Below are 16,556 nucleotides of genomic sequence, written 5' to 3'. Positions count from 1 at the left end.
GATGATAAGGAACATGAATATTGGTCCCCTCTGAGGCTGGACCTTTGGATTTGACGATGTACGACATCCTCCTGAGGATCAATTGTTTTTCTGTATCACCAAACAGACTTTTCAAAATAAAAGGGATAAAACTACCTTTTAAATTACTTACTAGGTCCATGGGTTATTCATCATCTATGAGCCCGAAAATCTGCTGAGCATTAAAACAACAAAACCAACTGAGACCATTACCTTTTAAACTAACCAAGGCCTGTTGATTACCTCACTAGGGTTGGGGGTGGGGTGCTATAAAAGGAAAGTGTAATCGTTGCCTGTGAAAGTAACATGCAGCTATTTCATCTGCTTTCCTGAACCTTCTCTTAACAGAGCTCAGCTGATCATTAATTTCAGTTTGGAAGAGAAACAGTCGAGTTGTGACCCCACATAGCTGGGAAGAGAAGTATCTGAGAACGAAGGCCCGTGGGGGCCAAGCTGGGCCAAGCCTTGAACATGGTTAACAGATAGAAGTGCTGAGGTGAGCAGCAGAGGCAGTGGAGGCATGACAGACTGAGCTAAGTGATAACTGCAGGCTTACTTCCTCAACTGTGGATGAATACTCAGGGTGTAACAGTTGTTAAATGCCCAGCATTTGCCCGCAAGACGCTAATATATACCCATACTATAAAATGTCACACATATAAACCGAGTTTAGATTCTAAAAAGCAGAGTAGTAACAGACAGAGACAAGACTGGCATTAAAACACGTCAATGCCAAGTAAAGCTCACTGCCGTCCTAACCCTCCCATGGCTGTAGATCAAATATCTCTCACTGGCTCCATGTTTGACGCCTGAGATCTGCTCTGGTTTGAACCCGTTAATTGAAACACCAACTGCTGTGGCGCAGTTCCCTCAGCTCAGTGTGATCGGACAGCCTCGACACCCCTCCTCCCTTCTCTCCGCCTCCCTTCATACTTGTGAACACAGTCAGTGGGAACATTATATCATGAACTGTCAGACATCCCAGACTGCCATGCCAGTGTGAAAGTGGGCTGTGTCAGGTAATGCTCCACCAGTGGAGAGATACAGGTATAATATCACAGCTGCTAACTGGAAACATTTCACCCTGGATAACCCTGAGCAGTAACTTGTCTGTCAAACGTGAAATTCGTAGAAAAGGACAGTAACATGCCAGAAGTAGCAGATAAAAAGCATGAGCAAAGGCAGCAGAATTAAAGAGGAGTAACTCACTTTCAGGCTGCTTCTCATTGGGTGTGATGGAGCGGATGAAATCCTGGGGCGTCATGTAAACCTCAGCATCTCCATGCTCGCCAATGACCTTCAGCGTGGCAAAGTAGCGGAAAATCTTGTCTGGAGTTGAGTAGGCCCTTATCCTGTTCTCGTACTCCATCACCTGCCAACCAGACGGGAAGTACAATTAATGAGCTGAAATTTCACACATTAGACACAAGGACCACTCTAGTAGCCCCAGACAACAAGATCAAAGAACCAGCAATATTTCAATCCAGTGAGCACTAAGGTAAATAATCTGAGGGAGAGTTAAAAGTGAGCAGAGGGGTTGAAGGAGTGACTGGAATAAAGAAGCAGGTGTCAGCAGGATGGGGAAGTATATTAACCTCCTGACTCAATTACCACGTAGTAAAACTGTGAATAAGTGTCAGCATCAGTCTGACTGATGGGTTAACATGAGGGGAGAATGTAGAGCTATCACAGCTCAGAAAGCAGAAGTGCAAAAGGCTGGGATCAGTGTCATACTGGTGTCCAACAATTCAGAAAATACAACAAAAAAAAAAAAACACCAATTTATTCAGCTCTGTTACACACAAAAGCCACATCAATGTTTGTTTAAACACATGCCACTTTTAAAGCAGATATCATCGGCACGGCCGTTTCGGCTAATGCTGTGTTCAAGGCAGGCTTTTGAAACCGTAAGTTACAGCTTCAAGTCACAACTATGACTTGGTAGCGTTCCAGGTAACCCGTAGCTCGTGTTTTACCGTCCTGTTGTCTGTGAAAGTTCCCTATAACGGCCACTCGTAACTTCCGACCCGTGAACTCGTACCAGATCGAACTGGTATGACTTCACAGGAAGGAAAAACACAAAGTACGAGTTTCCTTGAACGCACCATGAGTTAGCAGCCCCCGCCCTTGTCAGGCATCAATTGGTCCTCGTGCTACGTCACCACATTCACGCGCATCCCTTGGCTGCACACACAGCCCTTCATGCCGTTCTCTCCCCTCATTGGATAACACTTGTATCCCACAAGGAAAATTTTCTCCTCGGGTTACAGCAGAGCAGAGTGACGGAGAGACTCGTGTTTAGGCTGAAATACTTCATGTAAGTGATTGCTGACGGAAAATAGGACTATTTAGGACTTATATTAACAAAAACATTCCACTGATATCTGCTTTAACTAGGAAACCGACAGAGTGGCATCTGTTTGGGAGCTGGGAGCAGCCACAGTCTGCACAGGCCATTATTTTATGTGACACTGAATGATTGTGTACACTAGACAAACTCCCTGCGGAGAAACCAAAACACATTTTACAGCTTCAACTTTTCGATGCTGTTCTCTGCTTCAATTGGGATAACAAAAAGAGTAAGAGAGATTCGTAGAGTTTGATTCAACTGGATTCTCTTTTTTTTTTGACTGTAGCTATGATCAGGTGCGTCAGTGATGGTTCTAGCTGTTTAGTAGACTTTATTGGTCTTGAGGGAAATCACCAGTAACGTGTCGCCCAGAAGAAGCAACCATCATTGTATGGATGAGAGGTTATAGGACAGCAACTGATGGGAAGCCTGTGACATGCCGTCATCTCTGTCTAGCTCTCATCTCCTCAGATTTACAGGCTACTGAACTCAGCGTCAACAACGCTGACGGAGACTCTGTTCTCTTGAGCATCCGGCCTTTCATGCTCTGTCTTTCCAATAGAAATATTTCTTGTTATTTATTCATTTTACTTCAGATTTTCAAAGATAGTTGTGCAACACCTGAGACCATAAAGGTAAATCCATTTAAAAGTAAAAAGGTGACAGCGCTGAACTTTAAGCACACCAGAGTGGACGTTCCCTAATGCTGCATAGTTTTGAGTTCATATTATTCAGAAAGCCCAAATGGCCTAAAACCTTTAAATAAAAGTTCTGCCGGCATGTTGATGTTTAATGTTTAAGTACGTCCAAGTTCCCACAACACATACTGTATGCCTCCATCAGCATTTGACCATTTTGAGAGCAATCTCAGTCTGAAGCACTGACGCACATGCATGTAGATTTGTATGCACACACACAAAATTTACACTGCAGTCAGTGAGTGTACTTTATCAAACCCACTCTCTTCAATGTCTTTGACATAATCGTGAGCTGGCAAAAACAACCTATTTTTATCAAGGCACCAGTGAATCCTGTGTTGCTGTGATTCACTAAAATGGTTTGTTCCCTAGACATCTATATGCTTTGAGCAGACTATGGCTGCTGCTTTTGCTGCTGCTGCAGCAGAGGCAAGAGTAATTGCACAATTTCTCCATCTGTACCCATAAGTCAGCAACCCATTGTTTGAAGAAAAAAAAAAAAAAGAGGGATAAGGCCATAAAAAGCTGCTTTATGCACCTGGGATACATATTGGTCAAATAACCTTCCTTGTCTTCATGCATTTTTGTCATCTGCTGCCTAATTAACAGCAATATAATCTGATGAGTGGCATATTTCTGTTGTTTATGACAAAAGAAACGCGTGCTGATTAAACCTGTGCATCTCCATAAAATATTTTGTCAATATGTACTGGCGTTTGCATATTGGGCATTGGTTAGGAAGGCAATCAAACACCATTCTCCAGCTGAATTAAACAGGGGACTGTCTGAACGGCTGAATGTTTATTGTTTATTGATTACCTTGCGGTCACGGAATCCAGAGCGTGGCTTCTTCTTCTTCCCGTCTCCACCTTCATCCTTCCCGTCGTTATCTCCACTTGTGGCCTCAACCGATTTCTCCGACTCCGTCTCAGAGTCTGTGTCCTTACCAAATTCGGCTTCCTGCCCTCCATGCTGCTCGGAGTGTCGAACGGAAGGCCCTGCGTCTGCATACGCTCTTTTTCAAACAAAGAAAGAGAGGGGTAAAAGATTAATACCCGAAGGACAGATATATATATAACTGTCCAAATGGTTACCTGTGGCAATTTCCCTTTGTATTTTGCACTGGTACCAGCCAGGGACAGAACAGGGGAGGCATGTAGCTGTGCAAGTCTGCACTTTAGGTATGATGCTAAGCAGAGTTGAAACAGATAAGGGGGTGGGAGAGATTATGTGCTGCACTGTGTTTTACTTGCCTGTGCAATGCAGAGCCAACTCCCACTTGACCATTTTTCTGACTAAATTGAAAATTGGAATAATAATAATAAATAGCTGGGTCTGTCTGCAGCAGGCTGAATAATTCAGTTTAATGAGACACAAGGAGAATGAAGCCTGGGGTGAAGGCCTGGAACAGTCTCGTCCCATCAGTCTCAAATGCCCCTAGGCACCATCCATCACTCTGCCTACTGCAGCACAGTCATTGCGTCCCCATAGAGCTCTCACGTCAACACCCTCTCTACTGCTTTGCTTTAACTAAACACCAGTCTCCTTAGTAATGGATAGCCATAAAAACATTGTGACGTCCCTTGGGTGGTGGCCTGGAATGTCAACAAAAATGCAGGTGAGCAAATTCATTGTGGTGGTTTCCCTAACAGTTGTGTAATGTTGGGGAATCGACTCTGGCATCTGCTCAACAGTGGACCTGCCGTTGAATACTGCACCCCAAGCAAATCCTACCATGTGGATCAATGCCTCTTCGTATAATGGGGAACACACCTGATAGCAGATCCTGCGAGTCATAGTACAAAATACAAAACAGTGCACTGAGAGGTAAAGGTGTATCATTCCAGGGGAATGTATAATCTTATAATTTAATATACAGCTCTAGAGATATGTGAGAAAATGAAAACATTGGGTTTGGGGGTAGAGAACTAGTTTTAGTGAAACTTTGAAAAGTTTTATAGCAAGCTATAAGCGATCAACAAAAAATATTCGTCATCATTATCTCTGGGAAACAAATTGAATCGAAGGCAACAAATACCCAGTTGCCTTCGATTCAATTTGTTGCCCAGAAATAACAAGCAGCTTGTCTCAAACTGATTAAATAATAAATAAAACACTTCTAATTGTAGGTCAAGTATCAGAAAGATAAGTTATTTTATAGATGTACCACAGAAGCACAAAGGTGTAAGGACAGAATGACACGTACCTTTTCCAGAGCAGCCCAGTACCAGCAGAAACACCAGTTACCCCAGCGAGGGCTGCCAGCATCAGCCTCCTTCGTCCAGACCCGCGCACTGCCCCACTGTGGTAGCGCCGGGACAGCTGCACTAGCCCCACCGTAACTGCAGACAACGCCCGCAAGCGGAACATCCTGCACTGAGGAAAGAGTAAAGGTGTGGTGAAACATAAATCTGACACAACATGAGACAAGAAATGCTCTGCAACTTTGTTTAAGCCAGCATCTGTGACAGCAGAAAAATTTCAAGAGCCACAGATCAGCTTCTGTTATTCTCAATACTAACAAAAAAAAAGATGAAACACCTTAAAATGAGACAAGGTACATAGTATAGCTACACAAGATGTGATAAAATCACTTTATTTTGGCAGATACTGCAGTTGCTATGTGCGATTTCAGTTCAAACTGTTGTTTTTTCATTACTTTTTTTTTTACATGATGATGTGACGCTTGTTGGGTCTTGTATCAAACAAACGTGTTCCCTCATGTTGGGAGAATGTGATTAGTAGGTTGAGGCTTCTCTGCAGCACCACATCACTTGTGCACAATGCACAACAATGTTACACATTTTTACCTTTATCAAAAAGAGAGAAAAACATTTTTTGATTGATGTTGCAGCACTAGTTCATCTCAATATCACATAGAAATAGGCACACCGCTACTACTGCGTTAACCACATTCCTTCTCCAGTTATAAGCCACTGAAGTGTTAGGTAAGGATTTGGAGAATTTGACCAAAAACTAATTAACACTTATCTCAAGAGGCAAAGCTTAGAACCAACAGCAGTTCACTCTTGGGATCCATAGTCATACTGGACTACAGGCAAAACTGTACCTTCAGTAGTCGACACATAAATGTGCTGAAATCCTAACGCACACCTCAATTAATAAACAACGGAAAGTAGGGATAAAACTAATTGCCACCAGTGCAGCTAAGCTCCAGAACTTCATTTTCAACCAGACCACTGCTTAATTCATCAGTGTCACGGAAAGATGATTAACAATTAAGCATGGCGGCTACTGGTGTGTATCTGTAGCTCCTGTGTGTGCACTTTTTAAACTATGGGACAGAGTTCATCCCAGTGAGGCCTGAAGCCGCCACCTGTCAATACCCTATTAACAATTAAGACACCTATTGTCAAACTGATTCAGCAGAAAGAAAGAAAAAGAAGACATGGTATGGTAATTGGAGTGCTCAGCGGCCCATGACAACTGACTGGAGGGACAGTGGGGAAGAATGAACATGCATGTGGACCATTTCTGTGGAGCTGGAGACCGCTTGATCTTAAAACACTGTAACCAAAGACTCTACAGAAACCAGCAAGAGGAAAACCAGTGCAATGCAACAGGACAGCTTGAATGAAATGTCCTGGTGCGGATGGTTTTATATAAGAATGAAACCAATAGAGCAATGATGCATATTTCTACAAAACAAGATAAAGAACAGGCCTATCTGGATCTGGATGGTTCCTTTCAATGTTTCCCTCTGAAATCTTGTTGATACCTTGTGAGATCTGTGTGAAATGTATTTAGAGTCTGGAAAGAGTCTCATCTGTACCCTGACAAAATCGTGACACAAACACATATGTGCTCGGCAAGCATACGCAAGAGACCGAAGGACAAACACGAAACACTGATTTGTTTTTCTTGATACCACTGACTCTGAGCTGCCAGCTGAGGGTCGCCAATTTTGGCTACTGTAATTAAAATCCACCTGGGCCTTTGAAACATGTCTACTGAGATGAAATTAATCATTTTCAAAGTGAGAATGGTCCCTGAACTGCAACATCCCCAGCTGGGGGTCTTGGAGTTTGTACAGAATTTTTACAGGAATATTTTTCACAGCTGAGGCATGCCAATGCTTTCTCTTAATAACAATAAAGAGTAAAATGATTGTCTAAAATTGACACCTTACTGAGGATGCTCAGCTGTATCATGTTACAGTGAGCCAAGTGTTTTAAGGCATTCATTTTCCTATTCTTTAAAAAAGCCTTGAATCCATCAACTCCCACAGCACAATCCTGAATCCCATTCAGCCCCTGGGATCAGAAAATTACCTGGGACATGACAAATCAATACCACTCTTGGTCATTAACATCCCCCTCCTCCTAACAGTGATGGGTATTTCTGATGTGCTCTGATATGTGAACACTTTTTGGTTGGATGATCACTTCTTAAAAAAAAAAGTCTTAACATAAAAGGGGAATAAACAGAATGGACTTGTCACCTCGACAGCTTGGGGCACCAAGAATGTGTAATGCACCCAGTTGAGACTATGATACACTCTTCATAAATAACAGTAAACTCTGTTGCTCCAAAATGCTTAACTTTGCAGCTCCTCTGCTGCTCAGGGATGTTTTCTACCTCCAAGCAGTAAATAAACAGAGAGAGGGAATTAGTGTCAGGAGTAACAGAAGCACAGAGAAAGAAAACTTTGTATGTAGCCTATGTATACCACCTACACTCTGAATCTTATGAAAAACAATTGCGGCCATCTGGAAATTCACACATTGCATGCATAGACTTCTCTAACTTGCACAAAACTTACGAAAACTTCCTTACAGGTTGATCCATTAACCAAAAATGACGAAAGACGTTAAAATAGTCAATTTTCCCACAGATCCTACTGTCAATAATAATGCCTTAAGGTGTATCACGGTAAATCAAAATAGGCTTATGCTGGACAGTGGACAGACAGTAAAGACGTAATACACAAAGGTTGAGCTTTTCTTTACAGTATAGTGACTCACACCATAGTAAGCCACTTCTCATTGCCCAACTGGAATATCAAGTGTATAAAAATAAAGTGGTAAACCAGTATGTAAACATTTTTGTGTATCGTCAATAGACTATTGTGTATTGTGACTGAATTTGGTCAGACCCAACATTTTCCAATAACCACAATCCAGAAACACTCAAGGGTTTTAAGACTATATAAGGTTCCCAATTAAACTGACAGGTTTACTTTGAACAGAAGACACTATTACCCTAACATGTCTGCGAAGGGTCCTGTCTTTATTCTTAAATGTCACCAAATATTTCCAACCATATAATGTAAACAAATGTGTTCACAGATGAGCATCCTAGGAGACAAACGCTGACTTTGTCACGTGGGGTGTGGTTGATCATTTTGCCCCAACTGAGGTCGGGGTGTTTGACATCAACATTTAACACAGCACATAGTCGCCAAAAGTTAAAAAATTAACCATTAAACGTCACTTGTAACAAACGACACAAATGTGACGTTTAAGGTAATAACACTGTAATAATTCGCACGTCAAAGCGGAAACGTGAAGAACTTAACTTTTCTCATGATGCAAAAATCAGTGTTTTGTTTTTAGCCCCAAGTTAAGCTCGCTGACAACCCTCCGTAATAGCATGTTTACCGTTAGCTGTCTGCCAGCTCGTGATAACCTACACGTTTTCCTCGGCAGTCGTTAGTTTGTATAATTTGTTACTGTCGGTGTGACATGTTTACCCATCGTTGCCAGGAGTCAGAAAACTGTTTCGCAGCTCAGCTAATGCTAGCTAGCTACCAAGCTAACAGTTAACGTTAGGATAAATGTGCACTGTTAGCTCCGGAGGCTACCACTGGCTTGTTAAAAGGTTACACGTTGCCTGGTTACAAAGGTTGGTTCGCAACGAAGCGACACGGTTACTTACATTAGTGACAAGTCAAACACCAGTCGGTCCGAAACGTCAGCGTCTTCAGCGGTTCAGGGGAGTGCGTCTTTTCCTCCGGTGCCTGCAGCGACGGAGCGGTGAGTAGCAGTTCCGTGTTGAGCAGCAGCGGGGCGGGGCGGCGGGTCTCCGCTCCCCGCCCCCAGACCCGCGCAGTCAGCCCGGCTCCCTCCCTTCCTCCCTCCCTTTCTGTGGAAGTAAAATCAGATGAAAATCCAACGATCAGACATTTTATATTATCGATCAGAAACATGGCTTGTTCCCTAACTTGGTAATCATGTGAGGAAAATGACTTTTCACGGTTGAATAGAGAAATACACATCAATTTAAATGAGCCTCCCCTGGTCTTATTAACTACAAATTGAAGTTGGAGTGTGAAAGGTGAAACAAACTGACTCCTGGACACACTGCATGATAAATATAGGTGATTAAGGTCAATAATATTATCAGCAAATGCCATATTTTGTTCAGATCAAACTTTTTTCTTTTTTTTCTTCTTTTTTACAGGACAAACTAGAAACTGGCTGCATGTTAAGATTCAGATTTTGTTATTGTCTATTGTGTGTGTACATTTTGAAATGACCAGCTACAACTTTGGTCTGCTTTGCTTTTTCATTAAAATTAAAAAAATAAAAGCTCACTCATTTCAATATCATGACTGAACTGGGAAATAGGGATGTTGCCATCAACCATGCATGCCTTGACAGAGAGCCAGCATTAAAATTTATGATGTAAAAAAAAAAAGAAGTAAAATGGCCTATCAGAACTAAAGGACTTGCCTCTTCCCAGTGTGCTTGGTATTTGTTAATACAATTTGCTGGACTGAATGCATAATGTGAAAGGAAAAGCTGAGGAGCTGCTGAGCTGGCTGAGAATGTGTCATAGATGACAGCAGGTTGCACAGACCTGTCACATCCAATCAAAGTGTAGGTCAGATTTCTGCTTGACGAGCCCGTACGTCAGTGTTAATGAGATTATAGACTGCTAGACAATACGGCACAGCAGTGACTGTTAAGTTGAATCCAAGCACCAGTTGCAAGGAACGTCTGTTTTTCTCCCCCTAAACACATCAACAAATGATAATCATCTTGTAGATTTTTCTCTCTTGTCTTTCTGGTTTTACATTTTATTATTTCATAGCCATTTATGCATATTCTTAAACTTAAAAACAGCCAAACAAAATTGCTCTGTGCAAAACCTCTCTGATAGATGTCTGGTCCATTGATTTTTCATTAAGTGCCATTGACAAGAAACATTCTGTTCATTGCTGCTGTGGTCTTACCCATCTTGATAATATTAACCTCTCAGCTCTTGGCTAAGTGAAGTGATTCAATACACCTTGATACACAAAGAAATCTAGATAAGTTAAGACATGGAATCAGAGCAGTAAATGCACATTTGTGCAGTCATAAAAGCAGGATGGGGCACGTTTGCTTCTTTGCTCACATTACCCCTGTTTTAAACTCTGCACACGCTCTTACACATTCTTTTTATTGTCATCACGCTTTGGTAGATTAACTTGTGTTAAGCTCCTACAATGTGAATACACCAATCTTGTGTAACTACTGAGAGATCATTTAATTTTCTTGAAACTTGTGAGGTGTGAGACATAATATGGATTGATTCATAAGCTTTAAATTGATGAAAATGAAACCACATTGTTTCCTTTGAGGATCCATGACATATGAGGAGCATGAATGCTTTATAAATGGAATACTGTCCTGACAAGTGGGACCAGAATCGGAGCATTCTGTCAATATATTGCTTAATCAGTACAACAAATGGACCTGTGGGTCAGAAAGGTCAATGCCCAGCAGTCATCTACGACTGTTTTCTATAAGCTTGTTTGATCATTTATTGCTGCTTCATGTAGCTAGCACAAAGGCATGACCATTTTCAGTAAAGGTTTAATGACGTTGAAGTAATTATTGCCCTTACAGAGCAGCACTTTAATATCAAGTACACATTGCAACTAATATCTCTAGTTACTCTATTACAAATTACTGTTTCTACTTATCTCTGTGTCTCCTCCACCAAGCAATTTTCAAATTCACCACCTTCTCCTTTCTCTCTTCTATCTTTTTAAATAAAGATGGCTACTTAATATGCCTGAAGCCCTCCAATGGAGGGTTCATTAATGGAAGCAATTTATTGCAATATGCAATATGTCACTGTCCCCTATTCAAATTATATATTGAATTGAATAGCTTCATAACAATAGTAACATCAGCACAGGCCAGGAGTGCACAATGGTAGTGCAAATTCAAAGACATTCATAAACCCAACTGATTTGACATATGGTACTTTTTTTTTTTTTTTAATTATCCAGTAGACATGAGTTTGGACACTTAGTCTGAGAGGGTTAGCTGCCAAATAGCTGTTTTTAGCGCTGTAACCATGTCTGAGGCACCTAGTCACAGTGTAGGGTTCAGTGTCCAGGCCCATTAGACATTAGGCCTCAAGGATCAGCTAACAGTCATGTAAACCGTAAAACACACCACATGTCTTGCTCCTTCTCAGGTTTCCACTTTCTGAGTCAGTGCATCCCATTAGTCTGACTTAATTCGTGTTTAAGGTTAAGTGTTTGCAAGGTAACTGTTTAGCTTGTAGACCTTGTGTTGCACTGCCACAGCAACAGCACTGCACACCAAGGCCAACCTGCTGTAGTAGTGCAAAGGTGGAGCATGAGATAAGATAAGTCTGCAGAGGAACCCCCTCAGCTCAAGTGCTTCCAGTGCATACCAACAGTGTTACCACTGCTGTGACATGTGTTTGGTTTAAGAGGCTCTATTACTCCTGGGTGCCACACAGATATCAGACTAGTGACTTCAGTGGGAAGTGTTGGCTTTACAGCAGCAACAGCAGCTTTTGTGCACCCAAGTCCCAGCTGAGTTGCTTTGTAGAATGAAAACTGTGGTGAAACTTGATCCACAAGTTGGACCTAAGTATGAAGGTGAATGTTGGCCCAGGTAAACACCTGCAGACAAAAGCAGGCTCCAGTTTCAGCAGTTCATATTGCTGCCTGTTGTCTGTGAGTCTTCATGTGAAATGTAAGCAAGAAAAAAAGGCAGCACACACAACCTAATTAGGTGTGTGTGTTTACATTACTGCGTTTGACTTAACCTTTTTGGGTAGGGATTGTCAGTGCTGCTAGGAGATATTTCAGTCTTGCACAGACATGCAGGCACACAGATACAGAGCATGGATACACAACTCATTGTGTATTCTGCTCCATTTATTCATCTCTGACCTTGAGATATGGGTACAGAGAGTTCATTTAAAAGCTGCTTTTTTCCCTCTGTTCTTTCTTTTCTTTTCTTTTTTTTTTTTTTTTTTTTTACAGTTGGCAGACAATTGAAAAAAAAGAAAAAAAGATATAGTACAAATTTGAATTGCAGAAATCTTAATTTCGCTTGAATTTGCCATGCACATATTGAACATTACAGCTTTTGAAACTGGAATTTAGGAGGCACAATTTGAAATGAAAATGAGGCTTTGGACTAAAAAATATGAATATCCTTGTTTTTTTTCAGTACAATCCTCTCTGTAAGTTTGTAAATATATATTTAAGGACTGCATTGTGCAGAAGGCACTAGTACTTGTTATCTGGTATCTGCTCTGTTATTGGCTGTCTTTATGGTAGAGACTGGCTAACTTAATATTTGTGAGTTACCTTTGTTTAATACTTATATGTATAAATCCTGTTAAGTCTACACATGAAAATTAGAATGAGTTAGTATTGAGTATAAGTAGGCTACAGTTACTGTAATCATCTTGCAAATACCGTGGGCCATATTATGAACGAACAAGACTTATGTAGATATCTGTGCTATGTAAATAACTGTTGGTAAAAGTATTAGTAATTACCTTTTGTATAAACACTGCTTATAAACTGATTACAATGACTGATTGATTGATTTCACTTGACCACAGCTTCTATTATTTTAACTGCTGACACAAATCATGTGTAAATGCGTTCTATGGTGGTACAGTAGTGTAAAGGTTTATTTGAGACTGTGCTTGGTAGTGTTTGGCATCACACAAAGATTCGCTTTGTGAATCGATGCAGCCTCGAGGCCTTGAGCAGGTCCTTGTCCATAGCTGAGAATTTGCATTTAAATTGCATCGCCCACACAGCTTGATGCACTGCACCTGAAGAACTACAGAAGGAACTGGTATGAGGTTTTGGAGCAATGAAATATTACAGTTGTATTTCGGAAACAAAGAGAAGACAACCACAGTCTATTACAACAAAAACCAAATCTCTATTTGTTTTTCTTATTCTCTAAAGTTGGAGCCATCTTTGTATTACAACAATGAAAGTTACAAATTGTGTTTATGCTTGTACATTAATTATTCAAGATTTACTGTATGCTATCTGTTTCACCCTTGACCAATACAGGTGTGGCGGGCGGTAGCTATTATATGACAGGCTTGGTCAAAGATTAAGCAGGACAGGATACATTCCACTGAGGGGAGTCTCCTTGACATTCATTGACCAAACAGACCCATTAGCACTTCTATTACCTGCATTTGCAGTGGTTGGGTGAGTCTACAGAAAACAAAGCACTTCATACCTGACTGCTCACTCTTATGTTCTACCATAGGGGCAAGGGCTCTGAAATGCATTACCATGATTGTACATTAAGAAGCTCCCCTTGCTGTCATTGGAGTTCATTGAAGATCAGTTCAATTAGATTTGATCCAGCAGGTTTCTCTTTGGGGACATATAGTCACAGGAGTGAGAGTGACTGAAGGACAGGCTAATATTAGACACAGTTGTGGGAGAATGGATGGCGTGGCCAGTGACAGCAGGCCTGCCAAGACGTAGCCTAACAGAGGGACAAGTTATATTGTGTCTGTCTCTTTCATGACAGCTGGAAATCTTTGAAGCGAAGTCACCTCTAGACTAAGTGCCAAGTTTTACTCCAGCAATAGCTGAGAAAGCCAGTAGCCTATAGCATTCAGCTATGGACAAGTAACCTATAATAATAACATGCTTTGATTTAACAATACTTTATAAACAAACAAAAAAGAGGATATCTTGACTGTAGATCTACTGTCAATGATTTTAAAGCAGGTTTTGGATCTATTTCTTATGATGAGTTGGTTCTTTCACTATTGTGTGCATATGTATGCTTTGGAAGGGGAAGGCAAACTCACCACATTACACACCAGAAACTACACGTTATCTTGCAGGATTTTTTTCTCTCCATTGAGAGAGATAGGCAAATCTAAGAGGAAGCACTGATATAGGCTAATTTATGTTGCTTTTTTTCCTCTACTGAGCTAGAATATGGTCTAATTATTCATGCAAATGCAGCACTTTGAGAGCCACTGTCCCATCACGGCACTTTTGTTTACTGTCACGTGTGCACTACGTCTGTAATCAATTTATAATATGACATTTTTTGTGACCTTCAGTACAGGAGGAGTAGCTGAGTGCTGGGCTGCTGCGGTCCGAGGATGTGTTTGTTTTGAATTAGCCAGGCACAGGACGTGTTTTTATCTATGCATACTGGTGCAACACTGGGCATGTGTACGAAGCAGTAGTCCAGCCCCGCAAAACCCGCCCACCACCCTCCCTCTTCCCTTCGGTGCGTCTCGGTCCGCCCGCAGCAGTCTCCTTCTCGTCTCGGTTTCACTACAGAGATGGCTGCTAAAGTGTGCAGATCAGTACTCCTGTTGTCCCGGAGCAGCGGAGCGGCGGCCGGCAGCCTCCCCGCACTTGTTGTCTCTTCACAGCGACATCATCAGCACATAAGACCGGTAAGTCCCAGGACGTGTGTAGCGCACAGGCTTAGAGAGAGAGAGAGAGAGAGACAGATAGAGAGAAACAGAGAGAGAGAGAGAGAGGTGTAGGACCGGGCAGACAGGGAGGGAGGCTGGCAGTGGCCGGGGAGGGAAGGCAGCGGTCGGGCTGGCTAAGGAAGTAAAGCTAACTAGCTTCAAGATTTTTTTTTTCACCCCCCCTCCGTCCGCGTCTTTCATTGAGAATGAGCTGTAGGAAGCGGAAGGTGAGGCTCGAGATGAGTCATGATATGTGTCCCAACCCGGTGCCGTGTGGGTATTTGAATCCACAGTGGGACGTGTGGAGCTTTGACAGAGGCAATGCATTTTTTTTTTTTTTTTTTTTTTTTTTTTTTTTGAGTGAGCGCTTGCTGAAGCCCATCAACACCCCCCCCTCCACCCCCCACCCCCCCTTTGGCGCTGCCCCGCCGTTTACTGTAACCAGCCCTGTGTATGTAGACTCTCTCTGCCCTGTGTGCTTCCACATAAAGCCTCACACCTCATCTTCTCTCTCTCGTCCTTCAACTTTGCAGACATTTTTTTCATTGTGTATGAATGTGAATGTGAATGTGAATGTGAGCTCGTTGAAGGTGTTTTTTTTTCTCTCTTCTGCAGGAGATGTTGGGCCGACCGACGAGGATGGTTGTCTTATTGTTATGATTATTATTTTTGTACAGTTGCAGAGTGGATGTGTGATGTGAAAGGGTTTTTTTGTGGTGTGTGTGTGTGTGTGTGTGTGTTTTTGGCTGCAGTTTTCTTATCATCTCTTTGCTACACGGTGTGTGAACTGCGGCGTGTTGGTGCAGCAGCAGCAGCAGAAACTCAGAATAATGAATGTCTGCACAGAGCTGGAGAGTGGAGAGGAACACCACAGTTGTGCTGGTGTGAGGGGAAAAGACACACACACACACACACACACACACACACACACACACACACACACACACAGATATATATATATGAGACTTCGCAGAAACATGCACTGCCTACACTTATGATGTCAGACTCTCCAGCCAGCCTGCTGTTTCTCTCCCCTCCCTGCGGGTGTTTCCCCATTCAGCTGGGAGATCCTGGGTTTTCCTGCGAGCCGATTGCACAGCCACTGTCAGCAGTAGATGCGGGCTAAGAATTTCTTACAATAACAGGAAGGTTATCGTGTGTGTGCAGAGCTGTTATTGTAGTGCAGTGGTTTGCACATGACCCTCTTCTTTGGCTGAAACTCTCAGCAGCTGCCCGAGAGAGAGAGAGAGAGAGAGAGAGAGAGAGAGAGAGAGAGAGAGAGAGAGAGAGAGAGAGAGAGAGAGGAGGTGTGGGGGTGGGGGGAATCACAGGATGGACCTGAATGTGAAAGAATGAGGAAGTTGTTGCAGCCCAGGACAGAATTGCCCCCTCTCTGTAGCCAGGGAAACTGCTGTGTTATTTTACTGTCTTCCTTTGTCACACAGCTCACTCCCTTTTATGTCTTCCTTTTTCTTGCTCTACATTTGGCTCGAGATCACCTTTATTCTTTCTTTCTTTTTCTTACCCCTCCCTTAGACTGACACACGCACGCTCGCCACAGGCCTTGTGAAATCAAACGAGGCTCCCTTTCCTGTGAAAACAGGCCAGTCTGCGGGTTAAGTAGCTGTCAAAACACACACTTGGTCCAGATCTCCACACCAGCCCCTAGTACTGTCACCTACTGTGAACTATCTTAATAGGACACATTTGCCTCTGTGGAGCTGAAGCATACACCCCTCTTCTAAAATAAGTGGGACTATTTAAACCTTAAAGATATTAAACGG

At 42.3% G+C, this 16,556-nt stretch overlaps 2 protein-coding genes across 4 annotated transcripts in view; one reads left to right on the top strand and one right to left on the bottom strand.

Moving 5' to 3' along the window:
- The window catches only part of micu1 (mitochondrial calcium uptake 1), a 30,886-nt gene extending 21,830 nt beyond the window's left edge, over positions 1 to 9,056 (bottom strand). The window contains exons 1-4 of one of the 2 annotated variants that reach the window (XM_085800424.1): positions 8,965 to 9,056; positions 5,273 to 5,442; positions 3,886 to 4,081; positions 1,228 to 1,390 (exon numbers count right to left, since the gene is read on the bottom strand). In XM_085800424.1, the coding sequence (XP_085656550.1) occupies positions 1,228 to 1,390; positions 3,886 to 4,081; positions 5,273 to 5,436 (523 nt within the window). In that variant the 5' untranslated portion in view covers positions 5,437 to 5,442; positions 8,965 to 9,056. The remainder of the gene's footprint in view (positions 1 to 1,227; positions 1,391 to 3,885; positions 4,082 to 5,272; positions 5,443 to 8,964) is intronic. The other variant, XM_085800423.1, reaches the window with a different exon arrangement.
- A 5,569-nt stretch (positions 9,057 to 14,625) lies between these two features.
- Positions 14,626 to 16,556, top strand: part of mcu (mitochondrial calcium uniporter) — a 57,849-nt gene continuing 55,918 nt past the window's right edge. For both annotated transcript variants that reach the window (XM_085800421.1, XM_085800420.1), the window contains exon 1: positions 14,626 to 14,751. In XM_085800421.1, coding sequence (XP_085656547.1) covers positions 14,635 to 14,751 — 117 coding nt within the window. In that variant the 5' untranslated portion in view covers positions 14,626 to 14,634. The remainder of the gene's footprint in view (positions 14,752 to 16,556) is intronic.

This window comes from Trachurus japonicus, chromosome 15, assembly GCF_045865225.1.
Source record: "Trachurus japonicus isolate A0001 chromosome 15, Traja_1.0".
Taxonomy (NCBI): Eukaryota; Metazoa; Chordata; class Actinopteri; order Carangiformes; family Carangidae; genus Trachurus; species Trachurus japonicus.
This window is presented reverse-complemented; position numbering and strand designations above follow the sequence as displayed.